The 18,142-nt window shown below is 37.0% G+C and overlaps 1 protein-coding gene across 5 annotated transcripts in view; it reads left to right on the top strand.

The window, feature by feature from the left end:
• RALGPS2 (Ral GEF with PH domain and SH3 binding motif 2) overlaps positions 1-18,142 on the top strand; it is a 154,500-nt gene that overhangs the window by 49,270 nt on the left and 87,088 nt on the right. For all 5 annotated transcript variants that reach the window (XM_070497972.1, XM_070497970.1, XM_070497971.1 and 2 more), the window contains exon 5: positions 12,510-12,593. In XM_070497972.1, the coding sequence (XP_070354073.1) occupies positions 12,510-12,593 (84 nt within the window). The remainder of the gene's footprint in view (positions 1-12,509; positions 12,594-18,142) is intronic.

Here is an 18,142-nt window from a genome sequence, read left to right as displayed (position 1 = left end):
TATGAAATGTCTAAGACATACAACAAGCCATAAAGAATACGGTGAGCCCCACGTTCCTGCCTCCCCAGACTGTCGAGGCTGCTCTGCGTTCTCCCATGTTCACCTCTCTTCTCTCCACTCGCCACAGTAGCCGCTGTCTAGTGTTGATCTAGGTCATTCCTGTGCGCTTCGTTATATTTTTTCTATAAGTATCCGGTAGCAGTATATGCCATTTCAGGTTTTTAATTCTTTCTGTAAATGGAATCCTGTTGTTTTTGTCGTCTTTAGATTGCTTTTTAAAAGCTCAGCATGGTTGGCTAGCATCTAGCGCGTTACTTACTGAGTTGTGGAGCATGAAGACCTTTAAACCTGTTAAACACTGCCAGATTGTTTTCCAAAATGTACAGATATTGTTTGCTTATTATAGCAAAACCCTTGCTATTGATAAATTTAACAAAAGATTGTTTAAACCATGATGTCAGCCAATCTAATGTATTAGTCTTATTTATAAACATAGAATGGTGTCTACCTCATTATGTAGTCAGAGTATTAACTTCATTAAAGAATGAAGGAATTCTTTTTGTTAAATCAAAATTTAACTTCAGATATCATGAAAAGATAGTGATTATCACTGAATCTAGTGAATTTATCTTCATGTTTCTTTCTGTTCCGTTATACCAGTGTTCATCTCTATATATAACTTCATATAAAACTTCCAAAAAGCTATATATATACTTTGCGAAACTGTTAAAGATCTTTAGTTGTTACGCCAAAACCATTGAAATCAAAGCTCACTATTATGTTTCTATATCCATATGTAACTTTACTTTAGTTGAAAATTTATTCACATTCTCTGAAATAAAAAGTGTACTAAATTTGAACTGGGAAGAGTCTGGACTCTGAATCCAGCTACGTGGTGTAGTGGTTTTAGTTGCAGGCTGGTGATTGACTCACACGAGTCCCACTCAGTTTTCTGTAACAGAGGCAATTTCTGAGTTACCTGGAGCGTAAAATATGTATCTCCCGTGAATTCGGTTCCCGAAGTAGGACCCTATAATTCCTACCAGTTTGTGGAATTCTGTATTTCCGAGTCTGTCGTGTCAAGCAGAATTTAGCTAAGTTTGTTCTGCCTAAACTTGTTCTTGACTTGTGGGAAGAAAGGGACAGTTGTAAGAAGTGCAATTGTTTTCTCAGAATAAAACTGCTTATCTACACTGTCTGTTACACAGTATGCCTCAAAATTGCTCAGGTAAAGAAAGGAAAATTCCAAGCCTTTTATTTCACTGTAGAAACTATCTGCCTTTTCTTTGAGGTTTCAAAAATTATTTTTTATTATATAGGCACTGTCCTTAGTTATCAGTAGACTACTGGCCAAATAAAATCATGCCTTTAAGAGCAGATCTGAGTCAAACATAGTGCTAAGCCTGGTTTTCCTCCAACTCTGTATCACACTTGAAATTACCTCAGATTGAAAGAAAATAAAAGAACAGATTTTGGTACTTCATTTCTTAGTTTTTTATTTTATTGTAGAGAAGATTGTAAAAACATATTTACCAATGAAAAGAATTTAATGTTAAGGGAAGTTCACCAGTAATTAAGAAAAGTACTTAGTAGGAGTATAATTACATAGAAAAATTGTTTGCTCCAGTTGCATTTTTTAAGGTTTCCTGTCTGAGTGATTTATACCATTATCCATTTTAATACTAGTCAGAAACCGAGGAGTCGTTCTTTTCCCTTCCCTCTATTCTCTTTCCCCTGTTCTCCAGTATCTCCAATAGATCTTACCTCCCAAATAACTTTTCTCCCCTCCCTCTTCCCTGTCAACTCTGAAGGACATTTATTCAAAGACTCCAGTATTTGTACAAGGCTGCAGCTCACTGACTCTGGAAACAGGAGCATTCCAGAGTGTCTGTCGTTGTGGGGCCTGAGAACGGGTCTCAGCTCATTTGTCCATCTATACACCGACTCTCTCCATCTGAACACTTTGCCCTGATGCTCCCCAGCTGGCGCTATAGAAGTCCTGAGAAGCCTCACTTGCCCACTGGCCCAGGCAGCAGGGCCGAATTTGGAAGCTTCTGTGGATGCTGATCCCTCGGACATGAAACCAGGCTTTTCACTGTTCTCCCCCGCTCGCATTAAATAGCCATCTCTTAGCGATGAGGAGAAACACAAGAGTATGGTTGCTGAAACTGTAATGATAGTGATGACAAAGAAGGAAAAAGGCCAGTACATCCGTCATCTACACTCAACCACTGATAAGATGGCCTTGCAACTCTTACTTCCACGGAGTGCTCACTCGCTCTCTTTTTTCTTTAGTTTTTTGGGGGCAAATTGCCATGTATTTTGCTGCCTCTTAATTTTTTCCTTTGTAATCAGTGTCCAACATTCACAGCTCTCTGGTAGGTGCTCAAAAAATTCTTAATTACTTAGCTTATTTAAAAACTTATTTTAAAGCGCTTAGAAGTCTAGAAGATGTTTTTCAGTGGCAAAACATAAAAGCAAAGAACAAGAAGCCTTACATTTTTCTTTCAACTTTGTCGTTTATGGATTCTGCTACTAGTACAATCTGTTTCATGTCTTTGGCCGTTTTAAATTATTAAACCCATATAATAAGGGATTTTGGACTACTTGATCTTTAAAATACCTTGTAGGTCTTTGAGAAATTCCTGAAAGTAGGATAATTTTTAGTGGCGACTTCAGAGTCAGAGCTGCAGTTAAGTGTAGTTCTCAGTCAGTGATAAATATGATTTTGATCGAAACTGCAGAAGTCTTAAGGAGGTAATAAGGTGGGGGAGCAGTCATGAGTCAGGCTCTTAAAGATTGGAGGTCTTTTGTCTTCTCACTAGAACGTAAATTCCACAGCGGCAGAAACTTTTGTCTTCTCTTTTCACCGTTGTATCTGTAGTGCCTAGAATAATACCTGTTGGATATTTAAGTTTGATAAGTGACCATTGCCTAGCTTTATACTTTAGAGCCTACAAGCATATCATCATCCCCCACTGTTTATCGTGTTTGGAGACATTTCTGTAAAATCCGCTACTCAGTCCAGGAATGTGGCTTTTATAAAATAATGTTCTTTCTGTGGAAACAGGAATGACTTCTTTTCCGCCACCCACAATTCAGAACATTTTCAGATTTCTTCCGTCGTATGAATTCTTTAATGCTTTTAGTAAGCGCACACGTTTAGGTTAACGGTTCTTTACATTCATTAATTTCTAGTATGAATTTTCTGGTGTTTAGTCAGGCTCAGCTCTTGTTAAAGTTTTCTCACATTTCTTATACAGATAGATTTCCCCAGTATGGTTTCTCTTTTAATCAGGAAGAGTTGTTTTCCTTTAGAAAGCTCTTCCATGTTTATGTGGCTTCCCTCCATTGTAAGTTCTTTCATGTTGAGGAAGCAGTGACTATTCTAAAGGTTTTTCCAGGTTTATTACATTCATAGGTTTTTTGTTGTTATTTTTGTCTATTACGAATTCTCTGATGCTCTATAAAGCTTCTGTTTCTTCTGAAAGCTTTACCACATTCATTACCCCAATGAGATTTCTCTTCAGGATAAGTATTATGTTATTCAACACAAGATGAGTTATGGCAGAAAGCTTGCTTCCAGTCAGGTTTCTCCCCAGTAGCAATTCTCTGGTTCTTTCAGTAAGTCTTAATTTTTTAAAGGGTGAATTGTGGGTGAAATCCATACTATAGTCATTACATTGGATGATGTTTGCCTCTTGTGAGGTTCTCAAGTGTTCATAAAGTGACAGGCTCTGACTGAAAGTCCTCTGACACGTGACATGCAAGAGGAAAGTTCTGCCTTTATTATTTGTCTTAGTAGGTCCATACAATGTCATTTAGATTATATTCATAAACAGACATTAAATACAAAGGATAGGAAAGGCGTTCCTGTATAACTAGGATACACTAGAGATGGAGGAAGAATGCTGGTTAAAGGAAGGAAAGGACATAATAGGTAATTCTGAATCTTATTAAAATGTTTCTGAAGAACTTAACAATTGAGATGTTTCGGACAATATGTAAAAAGAGCTTTCTCTATGCAAGCTTTCTTGTGTATGCAAAGAGACTATAATCTCGGCAACATCCAAAGGTCGAACATCGGGAATATCATAGTTCTATCCTTGTTTTAATGAAAATTATCATTTATGTTAGATTTAAAATGTAAACAATCCATGAATACAGTGAAAGGTTTGAAGAAAGCAAAGAAGACGTGTAGACTTGAAATTTTTCTTCAAGGCTGGAATAAGACTAACTGTTCTGTTGGAAGCAGGGTGCAGCTGTTTTATGAGTTCATGTTATTGCTGTTCATCAGCATGAGCTTCCTTAATATATAGTCAGGTCAGGCTAAGATTAGAACTGGAGAAGGTGGAGGAGAAGATTGTTGGTTAGGAGAGTAGGTGTGTCACGGCATCGGTGGTGGAAGAAGAGAGCTCCTGCCTTTATCTCTGACCTTGTTATAGGGGCGCGCTTATGTATTAGGAGGCGGGAGGAGGTGGGGGAGAGAATGTGAGTACATTAGAAAAGGTGTTAGATTTTTGACAACATACTATGTTGGAGGTATGTAGTTTCAAAGCTTAGTCTGTCAATTAAAAATATGGGAATTGTAGGGAGCACGTCGTTTGCAGCTGAGACTTTTTTCTAAATGGCCATATAGGCTGAATGCTAATGGAGCTAGTATATTCCCATAAAGTGTCCCATTTCGAGCATCGGAATACCTCAGCGGTAATTGTCTTCTCCTTGGGAGGCTCCCTCACACACAGTCTTTTACAATCCCATCGCTTTTTCTTTCTTCCCTCAATCTCTGTCTACATGCTGGTCTATATTGGCCTTTTCTCTTCTTCTATCTATAGGTCTCCCTACAACATCACCCTTAGAACAGTCCTTTTAAGAGAGTTGGAACCTACAAGATGAAATTTAGATCAAGAGTTTGACTTTACAGAACAAACCTACAAGACATAAGAGAAGCTGTGGCTCCCGTGAAATTCAGTAATTCTTTCATAGGGTAGGTGGTCATCAGTTGTGGTGTTTGCCTTCACACGTGCTTCCAAAATTAACTCAGTTGAAAATTGGGCTTGACAGTTTCATGGCTCAAAATGAGTCTCTGAATATTCTTTCAAATATACTTTTAATGACAATTAAGAAATTGCCTTTATATATGTGAGTTGCTACTAGAAGGTTTCTCTTCACTGCCTGATTTAAAAATTGCAAGTTGGGCCAGGCTTGGTGGCCCTGTGGTTGAGTTCGACATGGTCTGCTTCAGCAGCCTGGATTCGATTCCCGGGTACCGACCTACAACCACTCTGTTAGCAGCAATGTTGTGCTGGTGGCCCACATACTAAAAAATGGAGGAGGTTTGGCATGAATGTTAGCTCAGGGCCTATCTTGCTCAGCAAAAAATAAAATATTGCAAGTTAAATCCATTTGAACAAATATTAAGAGGTATTGAGACTGCTATATTTCATTTAGCCTTTGCTAAAATGGAGGCTTTTTTACATAGTATACTCGACTTAAGTCAGTCCTATTCTTAAGTCAGACCCTAAAAAAATACATTCTTTGAATCGCTAAAGTTTACTGCAACTTTTTGGTATTTGTGGGAGATGTTTTATTATAGAATAACTCTCGACCGGGCTGATAAGCTGTCAAATACAAGATGACGTTAGTAAGAGAATTTATTTCTTAGATTGTATTCTGGTGTCACTTGGAGGAAGATCCTAGAGTCTGAGACAAAAAGAGATAGAGACAAAGGGAAAAGCAATTTTGTTCTCACAGAGAAATTTAGTGGCTGTTGAGAGGTAGAGATAGGGCAGGACAAGATTCCTTTAAGGTAACCATGAGTGCATGTCAGAGTTTAGGAGGAAAGTAGTGGGTGAGTTCCTGGAGTCCTTGTGCAATTTCAGCTTCATAATCTGCTAAAAGGGTTTTGTTGTTACTGTTTTTTAACTTTTTATTTTGGGGTAATTCCAGATTCACAGGAAATTAGGAAAAAAGTAAAACAGGAATAATTGTAGATTCATAGGAAGTTGCAAAAATAGTGCAGACAGGTCCCATTTACCCTTCACCCCGTTTTCCCCAGAAGTTACGTCTTATATAAGTATAGTACAAGATCAAAACCAGGAAATGGACATTTGTACACTGTGTCTGTATCATTTCATGACAGTTTATCATATGTGTAGATTTGTCTAACCACCACCTCACTCAGGATACAGAACTACTCCATCTCCATAAAGATGTCTCCCTTGTGTTTCCCCTTCGTAGTCACAGCCATCCTGCTCCTGCCTCCCCCCCACCCCCACCACTGTCCCTAGCTCCTGGCAACCATTGATCTGATCTTCATCTTTATACTTCTGTTTGTCTTTGTATTAGATGGGCTAGCAATGTAACATTCTCTCAAAGGGGAAATGTTTTCTGAACAGAAACTACCATTGTAAGAGGTTTAAAAAAACTTGCTTGTTTCTTCACCTTTTCTAGTTACAAATTTTTTTGGAGTGGAGGGCTCCAGTGGTATTTTAATCCATTTGCTCCCAAGTAATATGACTACAGATTCATTCGTTCTCCCCTCTTTCAGTCTATTTCCAACAGAGTTTTCTTAAAGGGGCAAAGCATTTTTCCATTAAATTAATCATGTTCAAATCTTCCAAGAACTGGATGGATTTTTCAGAACCTCTTAACGTTTCTTATTTGAGGAGTCAAAAATGCATTAAAAAAATTTAATGTAAAAAAAATAAAGCGATAATTCACTGATACTTTTCTCTGGGTCCCTTATTTATCATAGTAGATTATAATGATGAAGATAGGATTTCTGATATCAAATGGGTTGATATATATAAAGCACTTAGAATAGTGCCTGGCATGTAGTGATCTCTATATTAATGTTAACTATTATTTTTATTACTGCTGTTAAGACATCTGTTCTCAGGATGAGAAGGAAGGACTTTTTTTTTTAACTTTTTATCAAGATTATGATAGTTTACCACCTTGTGAAATTTCAGTTGCCATTATTGTCAGTCATGTTGTAGGTACACCACTTCACCTTTAGTGCCCTCCCCCCACCCCCCCTTCCCCCTGGTAACCACCAATCAGTTCTCTTTGTCTATATGTTTAACTTCCACCTATGAGTGGAGTCATACAGAGTTGCTCTTTCTCTGTCTGGCTTATCTCACTTAACATAATACCCTCAAGGTCCATCCATGTTGTTGTGAATGGGATGATTTTATCCTTTTTTATGGCTGAGTAGTATTCCATTGTATATAAGCCATATCTTCTTTATCCAGTCATCAGTTGATGGGCACTTAGGTTGCTTCCACATCTTGGCTATTGTGAATAATGCTGTGATGAACATAAGGGTGCATGGGACTTTTGGAATTGCTGATTTCAAGTTCTTTGGATAGATACCCAGTAGTGGGATGGCTAGGTCATATGGTATTTCTGTTTTTAATTTTTTGAGAAATCTCCATACTGTTTTCCATAGTGGCTGCACCAGTTTGCATTCCCACCAACAGTGTATGAGGGTTCCTTTTTCTCCACAACCTCTCCAACATTTGTCACTTTTTGTTTTGGATATTTTTGCCATTCTAACAGGTATAAGGTGATATCTTAGTGTAGTTTTGATTTGCGTTTCCCTGATGATTAGTGATGGTGAGCATCTTTTCATGTGTCTATTGGCCATCCGTGTATCTTTGGAGAAATGTCTGTTCATGTCCCTTGCCCATTTTTTGATTGGGTTGTTTGATTTTTTGTTGTTGAGCTGTGTGAGTTCTTTATATATTATGGAGATTAACCCTTTGTCAGATATATAACTTGTAAATATTTTTTCCCAACTAGTGGGTTGTTTTTTTGTTTCAATCCTGTTTTCCCTTGCCTTGAAGAAGCTCTTTAGTCTGATGAAGTCCCATGTGTTTATTCTTTCTATTGTTTCCCCCATCTGAGGAGATAGGGTGTCCGAAAAGATCCTTTCGATACTGATGTCAAAGAGTGTACTGCCTATATTCTCTTCTAGAAGACTTATTGTTTCAGGTCTAATCTTTAGGTCTTTGATCCATTTTGAGTTTATTTTGGTGAATGGTGAAAAAGAATGGTCAATTTTCATTCTTTTACATGTGGCTGGAGAAGGAAGGACTTTTAAAGCACAAAATCAGAAGATTAAATCACACGGAAAAGGACAGGTGTATTAGCTATTTTAAACAAACAGAAACCAGGCGCCTGTATGCACATGAAGAAGATTGGGAAGATGCATGTTTACGTAGGTTTGCTTCAGGTGGTGGATTTATAGGTGATTCGCAGCTCCTCACCCCCCACCCCCCATTTTCTCTCTGTTTAACAAACAGAATTACTCTTAGAGTTGGGGAAATTAAAGTAATAATATATAGAAAGGGAATTAAATGTGCCCAATTTTGGTAAGACTCTTGTGGAACTGACACTTGGTAGTGGCAGTATAAATGATTCTGCTATTTCAGGAGGGCAGTTTGACAGATATCAAAGCCTCGAAATGGTTTGTACTCTTTGACCTAGTGATTTCGCTTCTCGGCCTGTGCTTTTGGAAAGGACCAGAAATGTCAGAAAAGGTGCAAAGATATTTATTCTTTATAGTGTAGCCTTACTTGTAACAGGACAATGAAACCTGCTTTATGTGTAAAGCTCTATAATTGAGTTTGCACTCTATGTCAGACGGCTGCCTTGAGTGGTTTAACAGCGGTTGATGGAGACCCTTTGCTCATATTATTAATATAAATTTGGAAATTATATTAATTGGCTAAAAACAAATTCAGTATTTATGGGTTTAATCCTAGGAATTTTGTCCTAAAATATGGCCTCTTTGTATAGTTGTGTAAATATGTGGTGATTTTTAGAAAGAAGAAAAATGTTTCCTAGCAGTTTGATGTTTTTAATATAGTTATATGTCCTTTTATGTTAGTATAATGTCTACCACTAAATATTTTCTGTCTGTACAGAGGAATAATGTGAAACGAGCATATATCTAAGCTGAGTACCAAGCAATGTTTTATACTGTAGAGTTACTTCTGTCATTTTATTTTTTTCCTTTAGTAGTTTTGAATTTGAAAGTTGTAATCTAATTTTAGGTTTAAGAAAAAAAGTAATTCATATCCTCAGAGCTTTTACTGCTTATCTACTGTGTTGAAGTGATGTCATCTCTTGCCTCAGTATTCCCCATCTCAGTTGCTCAAACCAGAAAGTCGGGAAACTTAATACTTCTGGATACCCCATTCTTAGCTTACACTGTGTGAATCCAGTTATTGAATAAGTCCTGCCTGCCTCCAAAATATCTTGAATTACTACTTCTTTCGCTGTCTGCTCACACCGCCCTAGTTGAAGGAACATTACCTTTTTCTTGCAGTATTATAATATCATCATAACTGTTTCCTCAATCTTCCCCTGACTCAATTCATTCCGTTTTGTTTGCTTTTATTTTATTTCAAAATTGTATTGAAGATTTGCATATATCACATTTAAGAAGTCAAATATTTCCATAAGAGACCAAAATATAGCAATACCCTAGCCCAGCTGCTCCCACCATTCTAGCCTCCATCCAGCCGTGAGCCCCACACCCATCCAAGTCTCTTAGCTATTTCTCCTTGGATGAATTTGTATCTGTTTTTCAAATAATATATCTGAATTATTTATGATTTTTCAATTTTAGGTATGATTAACTAACTGCTATAGAAAGTGATTTCACTCTCTTATGTTCTCTTGCCCTTACATTTACACAATTCACATCCTCCTCTTTTTCCCATATAGTTATGTCACAATTTTGACATGAATAAGTAACTTAACTTACTTAAATTTTGTTGTCTTTGAGCTAATAACTTACTCTAGCTTTCTTTGTACTTGTCACTAATTTTTCTGCCAGAAGTTAATGTAGTGAATGTGTCTTCTCAGTGTGTTCAGATCCTTCAGCTATTCTGTTAATCATCTTTCAGAGACTTCTCTCTTGGAATCTCTGTCCTCTTGCAGCTTGCAATCTGAACTGTTATTCTTTTCTTTTTGTTCCCTGCTTTTTCTCCCCAAATCCCCCGGTACGTATCTGTATATTTTAGTTGTGGGTTCTCCTAGTTGTAGCATGTGGGATGCCACCTCAACACAGCCTGACAAGCAGTCTCTTGTCCGCGCCCAGGATCGTACCGAACCGGCGAAACCCTGGGTCGCTGAAATGGAGCGTGCGACCTTAACCACTCGGCCATGGCACTGGCCCCAAACTGTTGTTCTTAAGGTCTGCGCACAGTTTTGTCCCAGGATCTCTCTTTACCGTTAATCTGGGAATTTCCAGTAGTTCCTTTCGGTGTTGGTTCCTCAGTTTCCCGGATCCCGTGTCCTCCTTTTTCTTTTGCTAGTTGTGGTGGAACACATATTCTCCTAGCTTTCTGAGAATAGGAACGTAGAAGGCAAAAGCTCTGAGATTTTCATGTCTGAAAATATCTATAGTATACTTTCGTATTTAATTGATATTTTTGTTGGATATAGAATTTTAGGATTTTTTTTTGTGTGAGAAAGATTCACCTTAAGCTAACAACCATTGCCAATCTTCCTCTTTTTTAGCTTGAGGAAGATTAGTCCTGAGCTAATATACATGTCAGTCTTCCTCCACTTTGTATGTGGGATGCCTCCACAGCATGGCTGAGGAGTGGAGTAGGTCCGTGCCTGGGATCTGAACCTGCGAACCTGGACCACTGAAGTGGAGCACATGGAACTGTAACTACTCAGTCACAGGGCTGGCCCTGAATTCTAGGATTTTGAAGGCGTTGTTTGAGTTGTCTTTTAACTTCTAATGTTGCTATTGAGACACGTGATACCTTCTGATTCGTGTTTTTCTCTATGTGATCTATTTTTGTGTGTTCTATTTTTGAATCTGACAGATTTTCTGATCTCTTTGTCTCCCACATACTGCAATTTTTAGATGGTGGGCCTTGGTCTAGGTCTTTTTTGTTTTTTTTGATACATTGTAATAGGAACTCTTCAAGGTTTTAGTTCTGGGGGCATTTTCTTGAATTCTTTCTTTTGATAAAGTTACTTTTCTCCATTTTTTCTCTTCTCTCTTAAAATTCTTACTATTCAGGTGTTGCCTCTTATGGACATTTCTAATTAACATAATATTTTGCTCCTATTTTTAGCTTATTGCTTAAAAAATTTTCTCACCTTTATCTCAGAATTCTTCTGTTGATTTTTAAAATTTCTGCTATTACATTTTTCATTTCCAAAAGCTGTATTTTGTTTTCTGAATATTTGTTTTTTATATCCACTTGTTTTTGCCTAATGGGAGCAATATCTATTTTCATCTGTCTGAGAGTAGCAATTATATGTTTTTGTCGTCTTCTTTTCTCAGTGTTCTTTTGTTCTCTGTCCTAACTCAGTTTCATCAGAGTTATTTTTCTTTTTTCCTATAGATTGTGTCTCTCTCTGGTGGCAGTGGTTGTATTACACAGAGTTCTTACCTATTAGGAACCTCTTTGGCAGACTGAAGCTCATAGAACTGAGCCTTGCTTTAAAATCAAAGGAAATTAGTTCTGTTAAAATACACTTATCAAGGGGGCCAACCCAGTGGTGTAGTGGTTAAGTTCACGTGCTCTGCTTTGGTGGCCTGGGATTTGCAGGTTTGGGTCCTGAGCGTGAACCTACACATTGCTCATCAAGCCACACTGTGGCAGCCTCCCACATACAAAATAGAGGAAGATTGACACAGATGTTAGCTCAGAGACAATCTTCCTCACCAAAAAAAACCACACTTATCAAAATAGTTTTTAAACTGTTATGTAGCAATATATGTGCTTCTTTATTAGCATATTAAGATCTAGAGGTGATGAGATCACAATTTCAAAGTAGTGATGAGTGTAAATGATATTTTCGAGATATCTGTACCAACTGTAATATGATAAGAAAATATCTGATTTTTATTAGTGACAAAGTCATGTGTGTTGCCAGTTTTTCTGTAATCTGTAGCCTACATTTATAATTAAAAGGAATGTCGTTTCAGTTAGAAGTTAGTGTAAAACGAAAGTTTAATTTTTTTTGCCTAAGTCCTTGAGCTCTTTGAATCCTGTTGACAGACCCTGTGGGGAGTCAAGAACCCCTTTATCAGAGGCTTCTTCTGATATCTGGGGTCATTGACTGTCACTTCAAACACTGAGGGACTGGAAAGCTGGTTGGAAGCTCTGGGGAATGGACTTGACTCCTCACGAGCAGCTTCACTGTGTGTTGTAAAAGGCTCAGCTCTCACTGTCTGTGGATCTTTCCACCTCGGATTCAGACCATCAGAGGGAACCTGCCGATCTGCCTGTGGAGTATGAGTCTGGTCATCTATGTTCCCACAGACAATTGGTTTACCCTTTTATATTCTACTAATAAAATTTGCTCTTGTGATTTAACTGAATGGTTATAGTATTAGATATGTTCCTGTTAAGTAAAACACTTCTAGGAAGGAACACAACTGTCTTTAATGTTTTGAAACCCTTAATATAACAAGAAAACTGAGCTATTTCATGAATTTATATTTAACTTACAACTTAATTTTTCAGGAGCTTTCAAGTTGTGGATGGAATAAAAAAGAAAAATATAGTTCTTCCCCAAATGCAGTTGCCTTCACAAGAAGATTTAATCATGTGAGTTGCTTATAAAATTTTGGTATTTAGTTTCTGAAATTCAATTCCACAATATATAATTTTTCATTAAGAAATAATTTAACTTTTTACATCAGTTCTGCAACATTTTCAGTCAATATTGCTTCAAATATTTTCTCTCTGCATGATTTCTGTTTTTTTCCTTTTGTGATTTTTGATTTTGTGATTGAAATTTGTTGAAACTTGGCATCCTTTCCTACTTGTATCTCATCCTTTCTTTTTTTTACATCTATTCCCTGTGTGCTCCATTCTATGTAATTTTTTCAGATCTGTATTTCAGTTCACTAATTCTCTTCAGATGTGTCATATTGGTTTCAAATCTGTGTGCTTTTACACTAGTGTCAGTTTTTTAAATTTTTTAATTTCTTAGATTATTTTCCACATTTTATTTTTATTGTTATTGTCCAGAGTCTCTGGGGTACTAATTCTCTTATTTCTGCTGATCCTTATGCACAGTGGTTTGTTTTCTTCTGCTTTTTGTAATTTTGGATTGAGAGCTCATGTCCATTTAATCTTTTTCTGTGGGAATTTTGCTGTTGCCTAGGTTGAGGGTATATCCCTTCTGAGAAGCTTTTTGTTTACTTTTGCCAGTACCGAGGTCTATCACAGACCTAGGACTGTTTTTTATATGTTTTGGTTGGGGAATGTCTGTACTTCTCTGTAGAGAAAATTTAGACTTCAAATTCAGGTAAGGGCAGATTACAAATTCTTATGAAAGACTTATTTTTCTCCTTCTGTATTGTCTCCCCCTGCCGGTAGGTGAATTGTTTTACTCTACCTTTTGACCAAGATTGTAGCCCTTTGAAGGTCCCTTAGATAGAAATGGAGGTGGGAGGGTGGATGGGTGAGGCCTTGTAGTAAATCATTGGAGGAGTGCTGAATCCTAAGCCCCCAAGGGCAGCTACAGGACCTTTCTTTTAACGACTGCTTTGCTTTTATTTCCTCTTTGTTTTTGGCCACTAGGGAAATCTTTTATTTTTCAAGTTAGCCATACATTTTTTTTAAAAAGGGTTTGTTGTCCTTAACCCAACATTTCTAAGGGTTTATAGCAAATAGTATCTCAAGTTATTTGGTTCACTGTATTCCCAAAATGGAAGTAGGTTAAAGTTTTTAAAGATTAGATTAAATCAGTAATAGGGGCCTAGGGCAAACATGTTTTGTACTGAATTCCATATTTAAGCTATATAGCAGTCTTTTCAAGATTTTTCTGAGGTGATCAGAATTTATTATCACAGTAAAAGTTTTTTCTTTGCTGTACAGAAACATCACGTTACCGTACTCACAAATTTGACTTTAGTTTTTAAGCACTCATATTATTAAGTGAGCCAAAAAGTTGTCAGAGTCAAATATGTCACAATGTACCAAAAGCTTTTATCCTCATTCCAGATCACAGTTGATCCTATATAAGCTCCATTACTTAGGTACTCCATTACTCTATTATTTTCTCCTAGTAAGGTCATAGGAGATCTGAAGTAGCCAATTACAGAGGAGGTTAGAAAGAGTCCTTTAGAGGGAACATATCTGCCTCTTTATGTTTAAAATGAATCTCTTGTAGATAGCATATAGTTGGTCTTCCTTTTTATTTTCCAGTCTGACAATCTCTAGGTTTTCAGTTTAGACTTAGAAAAGATACAAAGAGTTGAGAGAGTTTTCAGTTTAGACTTAGAAAAGATAAAAAGAGTTCAGAGAGTTTCCATATATCCCTACCTTCCCCCAATGTTAACATTTTACATAAGTGTGGTATAGTTATTAGAGTCAGGAAATTAACCTTGGTATATAATACCATTAACAAACTAAGGACCCTATTCAGATTTCTCCAGTTTCCCACTAATATCCTTTTTGTTGTTGTTCCAAGACATCATTTTGGATCCCTCATTGCATTTGGTTGTCACTAATTCCAGCAAAAGGGTTATCGTAGGGTCTGTTTCTTTTTAATACTTTTCTCTTAACTCTTAGCCAACCTTTTCTGTTTCTTTGCAAGTCTGGTAATTTTTTCAATTGTATAATCATCAACAGTGCTTTTACACAGTCATATTTTTAATATGACTTTATATCAGTAGTACTTTTAAATATAGGTATAGACATCTGTTGTGCTTTTAAATAGTTGTATGTGTTTGTGGGTTTTTTTTTTTCTTTTTGGTGAGGAAGACTAGCTTTGAGCTAATATTTGTTGCCAGTCTTCCTCTTTTTTTCTTTGCTTGAGGAAGATTGTCGCTGAGCTAACAGCTATGCCAATCTTCCTCTATTTTTTGCATGTGGGACACCACCACAGCATGGCTTGGTGAGTGGTGTGTAGATCTGTGCCTGGGATCCACACCTGTGAAACCCAGGCTGCCGATGCAGAGCACGTGAACTTGACAACTACACCACGAAGCTGGTCCCTAAATAATTGTTTTTATCATTTATAATTATTATCAGACAAGCACTCCCAAAAATACCAGCTCCTTCATGTCATCAGAAATGGAACTCTCCCTCATCTCTTTAAAAACTATGCTTTTTACTGGTTATCAAAATAATAACATGTATTCCAGGAAAATTGAAAAAGTGTAGAAATGCTTAAATTAAAAAGCTGGAGGGGACGATCACCCAGAGGTGACTGTTAACATTTTAGTTTATATCCTTCCATTCTTTACTTTTTCTTAATCTAATAGAAATTGTGTTGTACATATAATTTATAGCCTTTTTGTCTTAGCATGCCATGAAATATTTCTGTATCATAAAATCACTTTGAAAACATTTTTACTATCTATATAACCTCCTGTGACTTGACTGTATCGTGATTTTAGTAATCACTCTATTGGATGTTTCTCTGATAACTTATGGTCATGCCAGTGGCGTCCTGATTTTTTTTAATTGAAGGAGGGTTGTCTAAGTTTCTTTTAAATGTTACCTTTAGATAATTGAAAATTTGACTAATAATCGAAAATTTTTTGTAATTGGAAATTAATTTTTTTTTTTTGAGGAAGATTAGCCTTGAGCTAACTACTGCCAGTCCTCCTCTTTTTGCTGAGGAAGCCTGGCCCTGAGCTAACATCCGTGCCCATCTTCCTCTACTTTATATGTGGGACACCTACCACAGCATGGCGTGCCAGGCGGTGCCATGTCCGCACCCGGGATCCGAACCAGCGAACCCTGGGCCGCAGAGAAGTGGAACGTGCAAACTTAACTGCTGCGCCACCGGGCCGGCCCCTGGAAATTAATGTTTTTAGGAATGATAATGATATTGGATTATGTTTATTAAAAAAGACTTCTTAGGGCCAGCCTGGTGGCGTAGTAGATAAGTTCACCTGCTCTGCTTTGGCAGTCCGGGGTTCGCTGTTTCAGATCCTGGGTGCAGACCTATGCACTGCTTGTCAAACCATGCTGTGGCAGGCGTCCCACATATAAAGTAGAGGAAGATGGGCATAGATGTTAGCTCAGGGCCAGTCTTCCTCGGCAAAAAGAGAGGATTGGCAGCAGATGTTAGCTCAAGGCTAAATTTCCTCAAAAAAGATTTCTTACTTTTTGAAAATATTTATAGATGCAATTATATAGTGTCTGTGATTTGCTTCACAATATTACTTGGGCATTTGAGTGCAGGGTGAGGATGGAGATGAAAAAGCTTGGCTGTAACTTGATTGCAGAAGCTGGTTAATGTACTGGGTCTTCATTATTATCTTCTAAGTTCAGTATACATTTGAAGTTTTCCATGATAAAAAGTTAAGAAACAAAAGCTTAACATATTTTTGGCTGCAAATATAAGGTTTCATAACACCTCTTTATGATTTTAAAACACTGAATAAAGCAACTATATTTAAAAATATCCTGTGTTTTCTAGGATTTTTTTAAATGAAATATTTGATGCATTTCAAAGAATGTGTTAAATATTTGTTTGAATCATATGAAAATGCTCATGTTAGACCATTTTTAGCCTACAAAAATGACAAGTTCATATCATAAATCTAATATGTATTAAGAAATGTTCTAATAACCATGAGTTCACCACCTAAGCTGAGAAATAGAATATTAGCAAAGCTGTTGAGGCGTTTTACGTGTTCTTCCCTCTACCCTTGATTAAGGGGTGACTATGATCTGAAAATTTGGGGTTTTTTTTTTTCTTTATACCTTTTTAGTTGGTTTTTAAAAATTTAACTGCTCATTAATTCCCTTAGAGATTTGCTGGAAATATTTGCATCCCTAATCTTGCTTGTTTTTCATCTTCATAATATATGTCATCAGCCTGGATATACTCTTTCTGGGGTTGGCTTTCTTCACTTGTGTTTCTCTGATGTATCCATGGTGATGTATGTTGCTCTAGTTCATTGATTTTCACTGCTGTCTGGCATTTCATTCCATGAATATCAGAATGAATTTATCATTCTTTTGAGGATAGACATGAAGTATGTTTCCTAATTTTTTGCTATTATGAAGAATGTTGCTATGAATATTCTGAGTGTTTTGGTGTCCATGTGCAATAGTTTTTGTGGACGGTGGCTTTCAAACTTTTTTGACTGTGACCTACATTAAGATAAAATATTTTACATTGCGGCTCAATACAGACACAGAGCTGAAACAAGTTTCCTGAAATAATGTTCCTTTGTATTAGATGATATGTACTTTGATCTTTTCTGCTTAAAAAAACAGTTTAAAAACTTAAAATTAGGAAGAGCTACCATGAAAATATCTGTGAAGGTACTGATCTTCATTTTTCTCCTTCACTAATATGTCCCAAACATTGACAACAGTGCCCAGGATACAGTAGGAGCTTAATAAATATTTATTGAATGAAAACGAAAGCTGAAGTCATTTTATACCAATTAGATGGCAAAGGTTGATGATACCAAGTGTTGAGAAGGATATGCAGTAATAAAAAGCTCTTTCTTTTAACCCTCATTTAGTCTTAGTTCTATGAATAAGTGTATATTTAATGCTCACTACCATAGTTAGGTTGATTGTTTCTCTGGTCATTTTGGTTGTCTGAGGCTTGTTCTGCAGTAGATTACTCTGGAAGTAGAGCCCTCTGGAAGGGTTCATAGCAACAGTAATTCCTGAGTCCTTACGTGCTGACAAGTTCGTCTATCATTTGTATAAAATTTTCTTCCCTTGATTATATTTCATTTGTTACTCCATTTTTTTTCTGACAGAGTGTTGCTGTTGAAAAGAAGTCTGATGATGTTTTCTTTTACTTAAAAATCACTTTCTCTGTTTGTCTCCAAAGCCCCCAATTTTTTTCTTTTAAGGCTAGTAATTTTATTAAACTGTGTCTTGGTGTTGGTCATTCTGGGCTGGGGTTCTCAGGTGAGGTTGACTTTAGCGGGGCCCTGTTGACTGGGGAGAACCTGCACTGAGCCTTTCCAGCTTGCTGGTCTCAGGGTAGGTGGACTTCTTACATGGTGACTTAGGGATCCCAGAGAGAATGTTCCAATAGTCGAGGCAGGGGCTGCATATCTTTTTATGACCTTGTCCTGGGAGTCAGCATCAATTTCATTAATCCTTTCTTCATCGAAGCAGCCACAAGCCTGTCCAGATTCAATGAGAAGTGACCCATACAC

Source organism: Equus asinus, chromosome 25 (genome assembly GCF_041296235.1).
Source record: "Equus asinus isolate D_3611 breed Donkey chromosome 25, EquAss-T2T_v2, whole genome shotgun sequence".
Taxonomy (NCBI): domain Eukaryota; kingdom Metazoa; phylum Chordata; class Mammalia; order Perissodactyla; family Equidae; genus Equus; species Equus asinus.
This window is presented reverse-complemented; position numbering and strand designations above follow the sequence as displayed.